At 44.4% G+C, this 17,365-nt stretch overlaps 1 protein-coding gene across 3 annotated transcripts in view; it reads left to right on the top strand.

The window, feature by feature from the left end:
* Nucleotides 1-16,996, top strand: part of rassf5 (Ras association domain family member 5) — a 28,352-nt gene extending 11,356 nt beyond the window's left edge. The window contains exons 2-6 of one of the 3 annotated variants that reach the window (XM_041960182.1): nt 3,145-3,272; nt 12,612-12,725; nt 13,421-13,748; nt 14,319-14,434; nt 14,663-16,996. In XM_041960182.1, coding sequence (XP_041816116.1) covers nt 3,145-3,272; nt 12,612-12,725; nt 13,421-13,748; nt 14,319-14,434; nt 14,663-14,806 — 830 coding nt within the window. In that variant the 3' untranslated portion in view covers nt 14,807-16,996. Of the gene's footprint in view, nt 1-3,144; nt 3,273-5,970; nt 6,934-12,611; nt 12,726-13,420; nt 13,749-14,318; nt 14,435-14,662 lie in introns of those variants that run through there. The other 2 variants (XM_041960201.1, XM_041960191.1) reach the window with 2 other exon arrangements.
* Nucleotides 16,997-17,365: the final 369 nt, after the last annotated feature.

Raw genomic sequence — 17,365 nt, 5'->3', positions numbered from 1 at the left:
CCTTTTCATTCTTCTCCCTCTTGAGTCTCTGTGACTGTGCCTGTGTCAGCATGCCTGCATGACCTTCAGAGCCCTTCTGGGTCACTGGATCACTGCTGCAGTTTCTCCACCTGCTCATCAACACTCACATATGCACAGGACAGCATCCCAAGGAGGTGCACCTGAATACCAAGCCCGCACTCACATCCACACCGGCACAGAAACAGGCACACACCTAGAATGCATCAATGCAAGAAAAAGCATCAATCACTTGAGTTTCACATTTAGTGGCCATGACACCACAGAGAGCAGCACCTGGTGTCTTTACTGTAACACCTATTCTAAATGAAATCTATTCCTATAACTTCATGTCCAAACCCTGGGGTTTGATTAAAGTGTAAGATACAGAGTCAGACATGTTTTCTCAAGCAGAAATACCCACTGCTACAATTTGTTCTTTATTTATGTGTAAGTCTGTCTGTTTAGAATCAGGCAGCTGAAAATGCTGAAATGCTGATTTAAGATAAGATAAGATAAAACTTTATTAATCCCACGCTGGGGAAATTGTTACAAACAGCAAAGAATAAAAGAGAGACATAGAAAAATCAAAAAGACAATAAGAAAAAAATACAGAATAAAACGTTTTAAAATCCACTATATTTGTACATTATATACAAGAGTATAAGAATCCTGTTACCACAAGAGTGTAAAAAATGCTGTTGCGTATGTTGGCAGAGGGTAGGGTCGGTTTGTGATGTTGTCATGGGAAACAACGTCGCTGAAGTTGAATAGTCTGAAAGCTGTTGGAATGGAGGACCCATGTGTATCAAACAGCACCACATATGTGAGTGAGAGACAGTGTGTCTTATCAGCGTGGGACTGATCTGGATCCCAGCTGAACCGTGACTTGCTGACAGCGGTGTATCTGACTTTAGGTGTGGAACAGGGAGAAGTTTCAACCTCTGAGCGTTCCTCCCATTTTCCTTGCTGTTCGCCCTGATTCCTGCCTTCTGAATCAACTATCAACAGAAAGACTGAGGGCAGGGTCTCCTCTGAGTGAGCACCAGCCAACACAAACACTGATTTCTGTCTTGAGAATGACAGCAGAGGAAGTTTAAAGGTGCCCTGTGTGTTTTTGACCACTAGTAGCGCTACAGAGCCATGTTTTTTAGGCTCGACTTTTGTTTGTATCATGCTTCGATACAAAGCAGCCTGGCACCTCTAAATGCTGATTTATCGCTAGCTGTTTCACCTAGGGGGGATTTTGCTACCTTTGGGTAAAGCCAGGCAAGCTTTTTATATTATATTAAAAATATTGAGTGTTTCTTTTAAGTATGACTGAATATGGAAGTAGAGGCACAGTCAGTAATCTGGAGTGATGATGGATGAAGTGCATGTGGACTCAGCAGGACAGGAAAGGAGTTTCTCTCTTCCCTTCCCCTGCGTGCTTCCTTTCTTTCACTCTTTCTGCAGTGACCTCTAAACTGTCATGAGCAGAGCATCCCTTATCTCAACTCTGCTCTTTCCTCAACCCATCCCTCCTGTCAGCGGGGCATGGCAGCCCTTCCCTCTTACTCCCTCTCTCAGCCTGTCTCTGCAACACACAAACACATAATTACATCTATCTTACTCTCTTAATACAGTGACCTCTAATCTGTCATGCACAAAGTCTCCTTTATCTGAACTTTCCAATTTGCTCGACACATCCCTCCTGTCAGTGAGCCCTGTCCTGCCTCCCTGAGCTCTCTCCTCCGTGTCCCTGTTGGTAATCAGGCCTGTTATATTCCAGTGCCATTGCATTTCATAGAGCATTTCATTACCAAACAAGGTCTTTGGAAAATACCTCCAATTCCTGGCATGAAATTAAAAGTCATTAATGATTTATCTGAGCTTTATAGCTAATTAATAAATAAATAACCTCCACACACACATCCTTCTCCCAGTGTGACCTCACGTAAGTAGAGCTCTTCTTGTTCTACAATGGTCATCGGGAAGCTTGTTGCCATGGTTACGGTGCTGATGCTGAGTGTGAGAGAGGCAGTGGTGTCCTTCTCTTAGCAGGATACAGACACAGAGCCGCTAATATCAGTAGACAGGAAACCAACCAGGCTCAGCTGAGCTCACTCATTCAGCACCGACTGCACCAGAAAACGCTGTGCTGCTTTGGAGCAAATGTCAAGTGTTGGCTTCAAAACAGAACATTGTTAAAATTGTATGTTCTTACTGATTGCGTGTAGCCTACTGTACAGTGTTTTATTTAAGAAGCTTTCCTGCTTGACGACCATAAAAAGGATCTGACTCAGAGTCACCCCCCCTCTCCAACTGCGGTCCCTTCTCTGCCCGTGTGGTTTTCAAATCGCTCTTCTCTTTAGCATGGATTATCTCACCAACAGAGGAGAAGTTAGATGTGAGGCTATGCATCTCAGTGGAAAACCCTCTGGCCACAATAAAGTCAGCAAGACACAAACAAGCCATGGCTGTCATATGTGGAACCAACTGAAAATCAAAGAACTGGGGACTATTTTTGGGAAGTTTTCGGGGGAAGTACCTAAATCCTTTTATAGCTGAGCAGTGAGATTTAAGTTGACCATATCAGGGCTACTATACTGGTACAGTTTGTTGGCCTGGATGTGTAAAAGCAGCCCGTAATGTATTACATGATGTATTTGTTTCCGTTATGATCTGTGCAGGACCTTCTACAGTACGTCCATTATAGATTCAGTAATGTGTCTGCACCAAGATATCACATTTCAGCATTTGTACTTAGCAAAGTATTTCCTGCCATCTGATTGGTAAATGAGATGTATAGAAGTGGATATCCAATCTTAAGATAGCCTTCACACAAACATGTACTGTCAGGTATGAACACTCTCCCTGCAGCCCAGCACTTTGTAGGTGTGTGTCTGGCATTGGCCACAAGATGGAGCTAATTCTCTGTGTAAAGGCAGGGTTTGCATGTTCATGCATGTTGGATTCAATCAGAATGAATCTTCTTCTTTTCAAACTCACAGCTGACTGATTAGCGTTACACTCTCTGACATGCGATGATAAGTGTTGTTCACAGTGTTAGATCAACATTTGATGCCGTTTTGTATGTTGCTTTTCAGCCATTGGTTCCATCCTATGTGCTCATATTTCTGATTGGTGTGTTTTTGTGTTCATCAGACTGCAACTACACCTGCCACCTGGAGTGTGAGAGGGAGGTCCAGCTGGACTGCAACCAGAGGGACAGAGAGCCTGAAGAAACTCCATCTCCCAGAAGCCACTGCTCCTCCACAGCCCCTCAACACAAGGTGAGTGCTTCGAACACAGAGCCAAAAACATTACTCAGTAGAATTAAGAGGAAATAAGATTGCGTGGAGAACTATTTGTGGCATTTTTAGGGGCACTGCTGAAGAGCGAATGCATTCATCTGAGACTGAGCGTGTTGAGCTATTTATGCGTGTTATTTTGCAGAGGTGTACGTGAGTCATGATTGGGTAATGGCAGGGTTCATCCTGCAGCATCTCTCCAAGCCTACACTTTTACATAACCGCCCTCCTCTTTCACAACGCCATGTCCCTCCTCTTCCTCGGCTGTCTGCTTATGCATTTATTTATATATGAGCTCATTTGCTCTTTTTGGTCACAGAATGTTCCCGGGACAGAACATGCTACGTCACCTAAGCATCTGATGAGCCTCCCTCTCCCCCTCGCCTGCTCTGTTGCTCTCATGGCCTCCCCCACCTCCTCTGTTGTCTCTCCCCTGTACTGTGTGTTTGATTTATTCGGTCAGGGGTGGATCCTGTAGTCCACACTTCCTCAGCTGCTCTTACATGAATGCAAACTAATTATGTTAATTAATATTCTATTCTACCAGCCGCATTAGCTCAAACTATTCTTAGATGTTATGTGTGCTAGTGGAATATATTTAGTTATCCATTATGGCAACATTTTGCATCAAGTTGAATTCAGAATCCATCATTTTTCATACTCTCATGTTGCATGAGCATCAAGTGAAAACAGTAATTATGTAAAATTCATTCTCAAAATAGTGCTTCGCCCACTCTTTGTGTGTGCGTGTTTGTGTGTGTGTGTGTGTGTGTGTATGAGCACCTGACAGAGTGCAAGCCTGCATGCTGCTCTTGGCATCCCACCCTCAGTCACCCACGCAATGTGGTCCATACACACACACACACACACACACACACACACACACACACACATCATGCACGAGAGAAAGCTGGATAACCCCACAGGCCTGCAGCAGAATGTTGGCAGCTACTCTATGCCCGGGGGGCAGATGACACAAAATTAGACCCCTGGTAGTGTGCCAGGTAGTACTCCGCTTCTAGACAGCGTGAACAAATACACACAATCATGCTGCCCTGAAAAAAATGTTGATGGCAATGGCGAGAATTGGAGCGAGCGGAGGAGGGAATGGGATAACTTGAGTAAATTTTGCCAAATGTCAAGCAGCAACTGCTCAAAATGCAGTTCAGGCTGTTAATTCAAAACCGGCTCATCTCTTTCAGTGTTCCACATCCGCATGGTACAAAACAATGACATGTTTTTATTTTTTTGTAGAGTCATTTTTAGCCTTACCGCTACTTCGCCTTTTCGAGTTTAATGACTGTGTAGTTAAGGAAATTGAGCTGAGAGTCAGATTCAAGTGGGAGATGATGATGTCTGTCTTGGAGGTATGTGAACTCTGTGACTGAGGCCTGCCTCTGTCCACACTCTTGTTCCATTCATAGAGAACACTAGTGCCGCAGACAAGAGGAGATATGACAGTTCATTTCCTGCAGTCGTCCTCCTCCCCTTTTGCTCTGTTTTATAGCTGCAGCTGCGCGTGTGTGAGTGTGTGTGTTGTGTTTTCTTTCCCCTCTATCTTTACAGCTCCTTCTGTGTGCATCAGCAGAAATCGATCCCCTTTTAGCCCCAATAACATGCAGCACACTGACCAGGCTTCATCGACTGGAAGCCTGCAGGAGTGTCGTTCAGTATGCATGTGTGTATGTGTAACATCCCACCCCCTGCACGCTGCCTTTCTCCCATAGTGATTACACTGATGGAGGCGAGGAGCAGAGCTGCAGGTAATCAGTCTTCAGCTGAGTCGGACCTGACAGAAAGACACCCGATGAAAGGGTGGCACGCCGTCCCTGCTTGCTGCAGCCCTCCAGTAGCATATAGGTGTACCGATAATCATGTCTGAGCACATTTTAAAATGATATCACACACGCAGAAATGGCAGGTGCAGACAGATGCACATATGCGCCATCAATCTCAGCAGAGATGGGGGCATTAGCTGCTTTTTTAAGAGGGGGTCACAGTCGCAGACAGAGGGCAGATTATAGGGTCAGAGTAAGGTTAGAGGTCACTGTGATCTCTATCCAGAGATTCATTACTGGGCTGGGTGTGAGCCCTCCCCTCCACCAGCAAACCAGCGGTGCTAGTGCAGTTGTTGAGGTCATGCTTTCTTTTTTTCTGGTCTGTATCTGTCCCTGCTTGGTTTGGGTGTTGAGACATTTGCTCTAATTATGGCAGGGTCCCACATAAAAGCCACATGTGTACAGTGGTTGTGATGGCTTCTGGTGAACCGTTGCATGCTGCAGCAGAATTTGCCTAGAAGAGCAGCCATCTTGCCCGGTCTCTCTGCTGCTTCCTGTCACTGCTGCTCTTACGTGGGTAAAACAGGAGCAGTGAGGCTTCATATCTCTCACTCATCAGCGTTTCTCTTCCTACATACCAATGCCGCTCTCTCTCTCTCTCTCTCTGTAAGTGGCTATGCTCTGCAGGGTGCAGTCGCTTGCAGGAAGAACGAGAGAGAGAGAGAGTGGAGGAAGGAGGGGGAGAGCGCTTGCAGGCTGATAACACACTCAACCACAGATGGTTGAGCAAGGCACAAGCGGGTGCAAAGACAGATAGAAAGAGAGAGAGAGACAGGAGAGGGAGGGAGAGAGTAAGATAGAGAGAGAGGGAGAGAGAGAGAGAGAGAGAGAGAGAGGCAGAGTGGGAGGCATCCATCTCTCTGGTAGTATTGCCAAAGCAAATGAGAGCAGAGGAGAGGGGAGGCAGCACAGGCTTTGTGAACGCCAAGAGATCTTCTGCCTGCTGTTTACTCTGGGCTCTGGGGACGGATGGATGCTCACACTAATAAATGCCGGCATGACTGAGCTGCTCCCACAACTGGGACTTGCACTGAACTGTTCTTCGTTTTTCTCCGCGGTGGGTCGTTACAGAGACAGAGAGCAGGAAGACAGCAGGATGTGGTATTGCGCGCATGTCGCTTGCGAGCGTTTGTTTGCGGGTATAACAGGGGCTCTCAGGTGAGCAGGGTTAACTTGAAACCGACCTGTAAACTGACTCCAGGACACCAGCGTGTGTCTGTGTGCGTGTGAGAAGGTTGCATGCTGTGTACGAGCATGTATGCGTGTGTTTAACTTCAAGTGACCAGGTGAATATACTGTATGGTGTGCGTGTGTTATTGAGAGCCGGCGTCAGAGCATACACTCAGGAGGAAGTGACACTTCTGCGCTCGCTCTTGGATTTCCTGGTCCCCTCTCCGGTGGCACGCAAAAAGCCGAATCTGAGCCAGGTTCACCTGTCTTGCCCTCACAGGTGAGACTTAAACTCTCTGGATGCATCAGCAGAGGAGCGCTGACTTTTTCTGGATGTGTAAAGGACAGTTTGATACGTGCAGACTCTGATTGTGGTTGAGTCAATCAACCCCAGCCTTTTTTGAAAAGAATAAACCAGCACTTCCTCAAGGCGTCAGTGTGCCGCTCCGGTGCTGCGCTGGTGCCGGAGGCCATCTGTGGACCTCTCCATGACTGTCAATACAGTGCTGACCCCCTCCATGACCAGCAGTAACAGCATGAGCAGCGGGTACTGCAGCCTGGATGATGAGAGCGAAGACTTCACTTTCTTCACAGCCAAGACCTCGTTCTTCGGCGTTTCCAGGCATGCAGCTAAGGTACGGAATCAGTACAGCACTCACTGTGACAGATGAAATTGTAAAAGTGAGACAAACTCAGGTGCGTGAGGTGGCCGGTGTTTCACACGAGCGCAAACTGCCATTTATATGAAGGACATGTCACAAAAAGCAGAAGTGTGAAGAGGAAGTGGTGGTGTTTGTGCATCCTTAAGTAGGCCTCTAGGTGTGTGTGAATGTGTATGAGAGTGTAGGAACGGGTTACTGTCGTACATCTGCTGTCACATTGATCTGCTGGCCTTTTTCATCAGCCTTGACGCCTTTTGGCGGCTCATTTATCATGTGAGTGGCGAGCATAGTTTTAGCGTCATAGAGTGGAAAGCCTGTTGGGAGAGTGAAGACTTGCTGCTGTGTAGTTTCACCCTAACCGTCGGCGCAGATGCTGTGTTCGCTGTGTTTCAGTTGAGTTAATGATGTTAACGTACAGCTTCTATAGAGGCCTCTTCTCTACAGTGCGTGGGAGAGGTTTCCGTAGAAACAAAGCTGACACTTTTTCATTAGAACGTGTGTGTGTGTGTGTGTTTGTGTGTAGGGCAACCACTTAACTCTAGTGAACCATTTTCCTAGTTGCCATAGCAACTCGTGGTTTTGTTGGCACTGTACACACTTCCTAAGATTTTGTTTTAGTCTACTGTACATTCAGGTACTTCACACATACTGTAACTGTAGCACATACAGGGCTACTTGCACTTGCAGGGTGTGAGTTGTGTCTGCTGTTGTCAAGGCTTGTCCCATGATGCTTAGCAGGTGCTTGAATGAGTGTGACAGACACATTGATTGAGGAGTGAGACAGACAGAAGAGGAGAAAGTGTTTTTTGGGATTGGCATTTGCAGTCTTGTAAAAATGTGCTCAACCCTCCTCTTGCTGTCCTTGTCCTGGCAGTGCCTTTGGGGTCTGACTTGGAGAAGGTATAATCTCTGAATAATTGACCAGCTGTGGTGTCAGGCTGTGGAGTTACGTTAGCTGAGACAGAGGGGTATTGGGGTTAGCTTGTCTGGGCTGCCAGCTGATGGAGCCTGATTTCTCTGGCACTACACAGCCAGAGAAAAATGGTTTGACATGTAGTATAGCAGCACAGTCAGCAATAGGAGAGCGAATGGTTCTTACGTCCTCGATAGTATTTCAAGTTTGTCCTCTGGTTAGAGCTGAAAGAAGAAGCCCTGCAGTGAGAGTGTGCTGGATATTTTCCTGTGTTTGAATATGAAAAGGAGATATGCAAAAGATCTGTGCGGCACCCTGTGAAGAGAGACTTTATGATGTGTTTCGTGTATAAGAAACTAAAAAATGTGTCAGTGTGTTAAGTCTTTAAGTCAATGCATGTGTGCGTTTATGAACACAGACACACAGGGAGGTACTTACATTCATCAAAACTGTGAAAGGGGAGTTCAGATCCTCTTTCCTTTATGAATTATTTCCAGAGCTGAGCCTTTTGCTCCAGATTAGCCAGCCATCTTTAGTGTGTGTGTGTGTGTGTGTGTGTGTGTGTGTGTGTGTGTGTGTGTGTGTGTGTGTGTGTGTGTGTGTGAGAGAGAGAGAGAGAGAGAGAGAGAGAGGAACACACTGTGATGAGCAGGGGGTATGTTCAATTTTTCTTTTTTCGTTCTGCCTTTTGATGCAGTGAAAATGAATTACCACTATAAAAAACATTTTTACATTCACACAGTATAAATCTGTACATCAGGCAACATCGGTAGGAAACAGGATTGCCTGTGTGTGTATCGGTAGACTTAGTGCAGAACATATTATAGAACTGTACTGTATTAAGTACAGTTTTGAAGTACTGATATTGAAATAAGCATCTGCTTTATACAACTTCACACCTGCACTACACTACAGTTCAGATGGAAATGTTTTTACTCCATCACAGTTTTGTTTTTAGGGAGTAGTTGGTCATATCACAGATAAAGACTGTACGTACAAAACATAAACTTTATGTAAACTATACTATAAACGGTAAATGATACATAGCTATACATTACAACACTATAAAAAATAGATCAGCACTGGGACCAGATACAGCATCGAAATACTGCTAACACAGTAAATATTTGATGTTTCATTCTTCATAATGAGCACACTGACTTTTAAAACTGAAGAATGTTTGGCTGCTGGTGCTTAAATGAAACTTTGGACACAAAACTTTTACTTGTAATCTTTATTAAGATTGACAGCTGTAGTTATTGCTTGAACAGCAACTCAGTTCAATACGACAGGTCATGTAATTCTGAGGGCAATAAAACAAACTATTGTTCTATTAGTAAAAAAAGTAATAATTGGCCTTTTTTTCCGTGGTCTGATTTTATGCTTCACATGTCATGAGTCTACGAGCAACAGCGAACACTGAAACTGAAAAGAGTTGGTAATCTCCTTGAGACTGTGGCTGCTCCTTCTTGTTCCATTACTGCGACAGTTCAAACCGATTGGCTGAAAAAATGCTGAAAATGACTCTTGTCTTGGTTTGTAGACACAGTTTTGATAAATGGTAGCAGTAAGTGCAAAGCTCACAGACAACCACATTGCATTTCCTGTGAGTACATCATAATAAAAGCAAACTTTTGCTTCACCGGTTCCATGCTTTTAATGTGAAGCTGCAGCAGTAGGAAATGTTTGGTTTGCATTAGCAGTAACTTAATACTGCAGTTTTTCATTGGTGGTCTCATTTGACACTGATATTAGCCAATAGTGTTTTTTCACCAGTTTGTGATATTGCAACATAGAAATAATACTTTCATCAGTGGGCCATGTGGTAGCCTCAGTGATAGATAGTGGCTTAACAGACATTCATTTAAATCAAAATCTTTAAGATTGTAACTTTAATGCAGTGTGGTATACTAATGTGAAATATGCACTTAGGTATATAGTATATATACTGTATTTGCAAAGGATCAGAGCCTTTTCACCAATGTGTGTGTGTGTGTGTGTGTGTGTGTGTGTGTGTGTGTGTGTGTGTGTGTGTGCGTGTGTGTGTGTGTGTGTGTGTTTGTACTGCTGACAGTGCTGGCACACTGCAGCCTCTGAGCTGTGAAATAGAATCAGCGTGTGTGCTCTTGATTGTGCTTCTCCTCCTTGACACTTGACCAAATAAAGGCGTTTTGCTAACGCACGCTGTTATCAGTGTGTGTGGATGTGTGTGTGTGCGGGCGGACGCATGTCCATTTTCATGTGTTATTGTTGAATTCTGTTGAGTTCTGTCCTCTGTATTATTTGAGCCTTGTCAGTTTAGCTCTGACAGCGCTCGTCATGTCCTCAATCTTGGCCAGTTGTAATAGATCCCAGAGTCTAGTGTTACCTGAAGATCATGGTGTCAATCGCACAAGCACACGCGCGCGCACACACACACACACACGCACGCACACACACACATACACACACTTGCAGGTTTGAGAGATGACGTTCAGGGTAAGTTCAGGTTAATGAAAAGGTGGTCGGGTTATACACACAGACAGGTTTGGCACACGGTTTAATACTGACTACGCTGCAGCAGTCGTTTGACCTCTCTTGTCTGATCTCATCACAGTGAGAGCATCAACACTTACTCATGTCACCCTGAGGGGTGTGTGTGTGTGGGTGTGTGTGTGTGTGTGTCTGCATGGCATGTGTGTGTGTGACCCTTATGTAACAGTCCTAGATATCTTACACCCTTAAGCTGCTTTACATCTAACTGAATCTGGATTAAATGGTTTGGACCTGTCACCTGTAATATTGTTATTATCAAGACAGTGACAAATCATTTAGTGGGTACGCTTACTGTCAGGAAAGTGTTTTCTTGGTAAAACTGACCTGCAGTTGTTGTTTTTGATCACCTGTGTCATCAGGTACATTAATGTAACAGCTACCCGGTGCCTTGTGCTGTGCATGTTGTGTGAAAAGAGTTAAAATAAAAACATATAAAAGCATTAAATGCAGCAAAACCTGATAGTGTGGAGTATGAGACTGGACCAGTGTAGACATAAAAAAAACCCCACTATAATGAGATGTTTCCACAAGATGTGACCATGTGGAAGACTGTAAAGCACCCAGAGTAGCTCTAAAGATAAACTTGGCTGCACTGATCTTATACAGGCCCGGTGATGCACTAAATGATTTTTATGTCATGTTTTTCATTCCTTCACAAGCAAGTTGACCCGAGGTGCTACTCCCTCAGTCTTTCGATGTCTTCCTGTTGTCGTTTTATAGCCTTTTATAGGGTTTATATCTCTCTGTTTCTGTGTCTTGGTGGTCACTGGCTCCCTCATGACCCGGTCCCAAAGTCCCAGTGTCCCTGGACTTTGTGGAACTCTCAGGGGCGGAAACTGCTCTATTGTCCCCTGTCCACTCTCACTGGTATGCAGAAAGGGAGGGCAGGGCACTGCCTCTGATACATTTAGAAACTCGCGTACAAAAGCAGGAATTCCTGCAAGATCTTTTCGCTCTGAGAAAGTTTAGATGCGAGTCAACTCCTCCGTATCCCTCGGATTCTTTTCTTACACACTGTGTTCATCCACACACACTCACACACACACACACACTCTCTCTCTCTCTCTCACACACACACACACACACACACACACACACTCACACACACCACACAGTTCTCTCCCAGCATCCTTCTCCAAACTTCAGCCTTGAAATTTTCAAAGTCATAATGTCATCACCTAATGCTACCAGCCAGGGTGAGCTTAACTACACTTGTGCTGCGGGTGTGCGTGTCTGTTTGAGTGCTTCATAATCACAAGGTGCCTTGGTGTATATGTGTGCGCACACACAGAGGCACACACATGCACTTGCACCCTGCATCTGTGTTGAATGAAACAATGACTTCATCACACAACCTGAGGACTCCCCTGCAGAAATTATTTTTGCCCTGCATTCTCTCTCTCTCTCTCTCTCTCTTTCTCTTTCTCTCTCTCTCGTTGCCCCAGAAAATGCAAAGGAACAGGAGGAGGGAAAAAATGCTATTGTGAGATAGAGAGGATGCATCCCACTGTACTATAAATAACCCAGTCAAACTCTGTGTTGCTAAGGCTGGCTCAGCAGCCGCTCTTTCATCGTTCCTTACCCCTTACTCGCCTCTTCCACTTCCTCCCCCGCTTTGCCTCCCTCCCTCCCTCTCCTCCTCCTCCTCCTTTCATTGCATCTTCCCTCTCTCTCGCTCCTAGTCACAGAGGGAAATGAGTAAGAGTTAGAGGGAGGCAGCGCTGTCAATATCCTCGTGCTGTGCTGTGCTGAATGTGTGATTTGCTCCATTCACAACATTTCCTGTCCCCGTGTTGAGCTGCAGAATTGTGTAACCCGCTGAGGAGGAAGATATAGTGTAGTGTCTGTAAGATTACCCATCAGCCACAGGCAGAGAAGCAGCTTTTCTTCCTGAGGTTGACAAAGATGGAGGATAGGAGAGGGAGGTGTTGTAGTTGCTATGGAGGGGGAGTCCAGAGTGCTGGAGGTGACCAAGATGACACCTGGTATGCCTGCAAATCAGTCAGCCCACTTTTCGTTCTCTTGGTTCTGCTGTGATCAGATATCTGTTCATGAACTTGAGCAAAGCAACAGAGAGCATTTGTTTTTGGTTTTTTACAGCACTCGTTGTGGAAGCAGCACCATCTGCTGGTTGAAATAAAACACTGACACTACCAGGACTGATTTTTTTAATACTCACACTCCTTCTCTCTCTGCCTTACAGCAGAATGAAGCAAAGGAGGAAGACGAGAGAAGAACAAAGGACCTGTCAGAGGAAGACGTGCGGACAAGGATAGAAGAGTATAATGCTCAAGTCTCTGAAAATGGCATGAAACTGGTGAGTTTTCCACACTTGTGTTGGCTGGTGAATGAACTGTGTTGTGTAATGTCAATCTAACAATGAAAGTAGATTCTTAGAACTTTTAGACAGAAACAGGAAACTGAGCTGTGACGTTATGTAGAGCGCTATCATACAAAAAAGGGAACAAAAGTAAACAAAGGTTGGATAGCAGCGAAAGACATGAGAGGAGCGTTTTTTTTTTCCCACACTAAATGATGTACGGTGAAGTACTCACTAAAGATGCATGATTACATCTCAATAACGTATTTTTGATATACATAAGAAAGTACATATTTATGTTTGTTTTTTTATTGATATGTACATGTAATGACTTTTCAATTGTCAAAGGTGGAACAGGTAAAAAAAAAAAAGAGAGAGCCGCAGGTTAGCTTAGCTTAGGGAGCAGCAGCTTAGCTCTGTCCAAAGGTAATAAAATCCTCCTTACCAGCCAAGAAATGTTATTATCTTTGGACAGAGCTAAGCTAGCTGGGCTATGCTAGCTAATTATGCTAAGCTACCTAACTGCTTGCTGCTAGTGGCTTCTTAAAAGAAATGAGAGTGGCATCAACTATATTTCCCAAAATGTTGGACTGTTTCTTGAGGGAATCACACACAGCACGTCTTTCCAGTCCTGCTACACTGAAACATGTTCACTCTCTTACTGTCTCTGTCTTTTACTCTGTGTGTTGTAGGCCTCAGACGGAGCCTACACAGGCTTCATTAAGGTCCACCTGAGGCTCAGTCGACCAGTCACAGTAGAGGAGGGGGCGGGCTCAGAGGGAGCATCCAGGCAGATGGGAAGCTGCAGTCAAGCCCCGTCAGAGAGCCAGGAAGCGACGGACTGTGGGCAGAGTGAAAAGAGAACATCCTTCTACCTACCATGCGACTGTGTGAAGCAGCTCCACATCAGCTCTCTGACCACCACCAGAGAGGTCATCCAGGGCTTGCTGAAGAAGTTCATGGTGCTGGACAATCCCCGCAAGTTTGCACTGTACAGGCAGACACACCGCGACGGACAGGGTGAGGAAAACACACCTACATACTGGCGCAGAAAACATATGTAATAGGCAGTGCTGGGAAGGTTACTTTTTAAATGTAATAGGTTACAAATTACTAATCAGTACCAGCAGTAGTATTAGTAACTATTTGAATTACTTAATTGAAGTAACTAATTACATTTGATTTCTTGTTTTTGCTAGCTTTACACTGTACAGTAATGCTAGAGCAGGGCCTTAGCAGGGCCTGCTAGGAAAACATGACCACACGCCCTGAAGGGTCAGCTGGTTGCAGGCATGACAGACATAGAGGTTGCCTGCAGCAATGCACATTGATTTGATTGGAAGATGAAAGACAATGCCAAATTCAACAAGACAACCAATGGAAGACAAATTTTTCCCAATGGCTTAACTGACCCGTGTTGTATGGAAATATGCCAATAGAAGGCATTACTGCACGGTGAAAAGATGTAAAGTAACAGGATTAAGAGTTAGCAACGGATTGCAATTACATTTACTTTGTAATTAAAGAATGTAATGCTGTTACATGTAACAAGTTAGAGCACTGAATGATGTTTTTCTTGTTTACCTCCAGATCTGTTCCAGAAGCTTCCTCTGTGTGAGCATCCTCTTCTTCTGAGGTTGATAGCAGGGCCTGACCCAGAGCAGCTCAGCTTTGTCCTAAAGGAAAATGAGACTGGAGAGGTGGAGGTGAGAAAGCACCCACACGTACATACACACACTTGTGTTTTACAGGTAGATTTTATGTAACTTTGGTACCTCATTTTTCGCTTAATTAAATTTTCATATGCTTTATTTGCCATGAAATTGGAATTATGCAGCCTACTGAGACACTATCCCTTTTTGACAGACATTCATTGAAGGGTAATAGCACAAACTAACTTTCTGCTCGTCTGTTTTTGACTCTTCCTCTGACAGTGGCATGCATTCTCTGTCCCTGAGCTACAAAACTTCCTGGTAATCCTGGAGAAAGAGGAGTCGGAGCGTGTGCGGGCAGTGGAGCAAAAATACGCTGTGTACCGACAGAAACTACAGCGGGCCCTACAACAACATGGCCCCTGACCCCTCACCTGTTACCTTATGACCTTGCGCAGGGAGAGACTCACCCTTTGACCTCTCGAGACCCCGGAAGCTATTCAGAGACTGGAGCCGGAGCTGAACTTGTCTGCACCCTCCACATATATACCCAAACATACAGTACATCCACACACAGATGCATACCCTTTCTCAGGACGCATACAAGCCCCCCCACCATCCATACATCCACTCCCCGAGGAGAGAATCAGGGGTTGAAAGCGACGTGAAAGGCTACAGGGTGTGTGGTCTGCTAGTCGATTGCACGAGTAGTGTTTTCATTGCCAAGGACTCACACACACACACACACACACACACACATATGCACACACACACAGAGAAAGATGACAGCAAGATCTGAAACTCCAACTTGAAATCTCATTTGAGACTGATATTAACCAATGGCGTTTTTAAAGATTCCTTCTTCTTCTGCTACTGCTGCTGCTGCTACTGCAAGTGTTACTTATGCATGAGTCTCTCTCAGCTCATCCCCCTGCACATAGAGCTAGAAGTAAAACAGAAGGCATGATTACTTTTTTCAGCATCACTTCTGGATGGAGGGACAATCATACTGAGTGTTCTTTTTTTCTTCTTCTTGGAATTGATGTGTGAGGTTATCACCAGATGTGTTATTTTTCTGCTGGAATATAGGATGTGTGGATTTGTGAGGGAGGTGTTCAGGGGTCAGGGTTAGAGGCAGAGGGCTGCGTTTTGCTTTGGATGCTAGAACCAGAAGAAATGGAAGGATAAGATAGCGAGATCCATGCTCTGATTTTTTTCTCAGGGAGCACGCGTTGAGCAGAGAAAACCTAAAGGAGTAAAGGAAGCGAATCCCACCCTTACACCACCGCATTTGAGCCCACTTTCTCCAAAATCTCAGTCATTTTAATTTGTTACAATCATTCCGTTTTCCTCCTTTAACGGCATGCGAGAAGATGCTGTCAGGTGTTTCACTGACAGGAAGTTCAATCAGAACTAGTGACCAGTCATCTCACACACAGACCTAACCTCTTCTCAGATGTTGACTGTGATTTCATTTTCCTGATCCAGCCAACGTTGCATGAACTGTACCTGCAGATGAAGCCAGTCAATCCGCATACCTTTACAGATTTTACACTTTATTGTGAAAGTGATCTGAGGCTGTTCTTGTATATTGGTTGCATTTGAATGCGAGAGGATTTTTACACCAAAGCTTAGAGGGACAGATCTATTGAGAGGATTTCAAAGGGATTCGGAAGTTTAACTAACGAAAGCAGCTTCTGTTTTTGCACATATAGATGCAGGTCACTGAACGCCTCTTTTACTGTATCTCCCCACCTTCCACCCCCAGAAAACAAAAAATATATTAAATTCATGATAATGGCTATGATGTACCAATGATGTGTTTGCAATGCATATGTATTATGTAGACACTGGAAAAAGGTTTAACTTTGTTGTTATTACGATGAATATTAATATTCTTTTGGTATCATTCCTACTGGTTGGGATGTGTGTGTGTGTGTGTATGTGTGTGTGTGAACGATGTGAATAGTGTTTTAAAATGAGTGTGTCATCAGCGCTCCCTCATTTGGCCTCACTTATCCAGTAATAAAACATGCATTGAGTGCACATGTAATATAATACATGACAACTACAAATTAGGTTGTTTTGGAAAAGATATTTGGCATGCATGTATCATAAAACTAATGCATTTAACCAAAGCTGTAGACATTTTCCACACACCCATCTTTCATTTAATATGATAGATATACTGATAAGTGAGGACCATTGTCCATAAGCACATGCTTCTCAGTAAACCCAGACCTGTTTTGTTTTTTTCAACGCCGCCACCCAAAGCCCAAGCTGTTCCTGCTGGCAGTGCCTTTTGTTTCATGTGCCCCTGTGTATATATGGAAGGTGTGTTTCAGCACACAGGTGCCTGAGTGTATGGATGGGTGCTTTTGCATGTGTGCAAATCTGTGTTTCTTAGGTGGTGTTATCCCCCCCTCCCAACACATTTGTCTCTCCAACAAACCCCCTGCGTGTCTGAGGGTGTGTGTGTGTGTGTGTGTGTGTGCGGTGCGTGTTATTTATTTCATGGTCCGCCTCATCCATATGATATTATGTCAAGGATGTTGAGACTTGATGCTTTTTTTTTTGCAATTTATTTTGTTTAATTATGTATAAATATAGCAGTAGAACTGTACAGAGTATCAAAATGAAATAAAAAGGTCATCCCTTTATTGAAATGTTCTTGTATCCTCATGTCTCTGGCTTTGAGGTTTCATCACCTGTGTATACTTCTTCAACCCTAACTTGAATAGAACATCACTTCAGGCATAAAATAACATTTTTCACAGAAAGTTATACACCACTGGGTGAAATCCTGAATAGAAAGGGAACCTAAACTAGTTTCACTTCTCCATGTTTGTGCAGCCAAAAGGTTCTCTGATTTCCAACCAACCAGTGGAGCGAGAACTGCTGCAAAGGAGTCAGTCATTTGCTGTTATTGCTGCTATTATGTACACATCATCTTCATATTGTGAGCAGTTAATTCAAGATTTTAGT

Source organism: Chelmon rostratus, chromosome 2 (genome assembly GCF_017976325.1).
Source record: "Chelmon rostratus isolate fCheRos1 chromosome 2, fCheRos1.pri, whole genome shotgun sequence".
NCBI classification, from domain to species: domain Eukaryota; kingdom Metazoa; phylum Chordata; class Actinopteri; order Chaetodontiformes; family Chaetodontidae; genus Chelmon; species Chelmon rostratus.
Note: the sequence above shows the minus strand (reverse complement) of the source record. Positions and strands in the feature narration are given on the sequence as shown.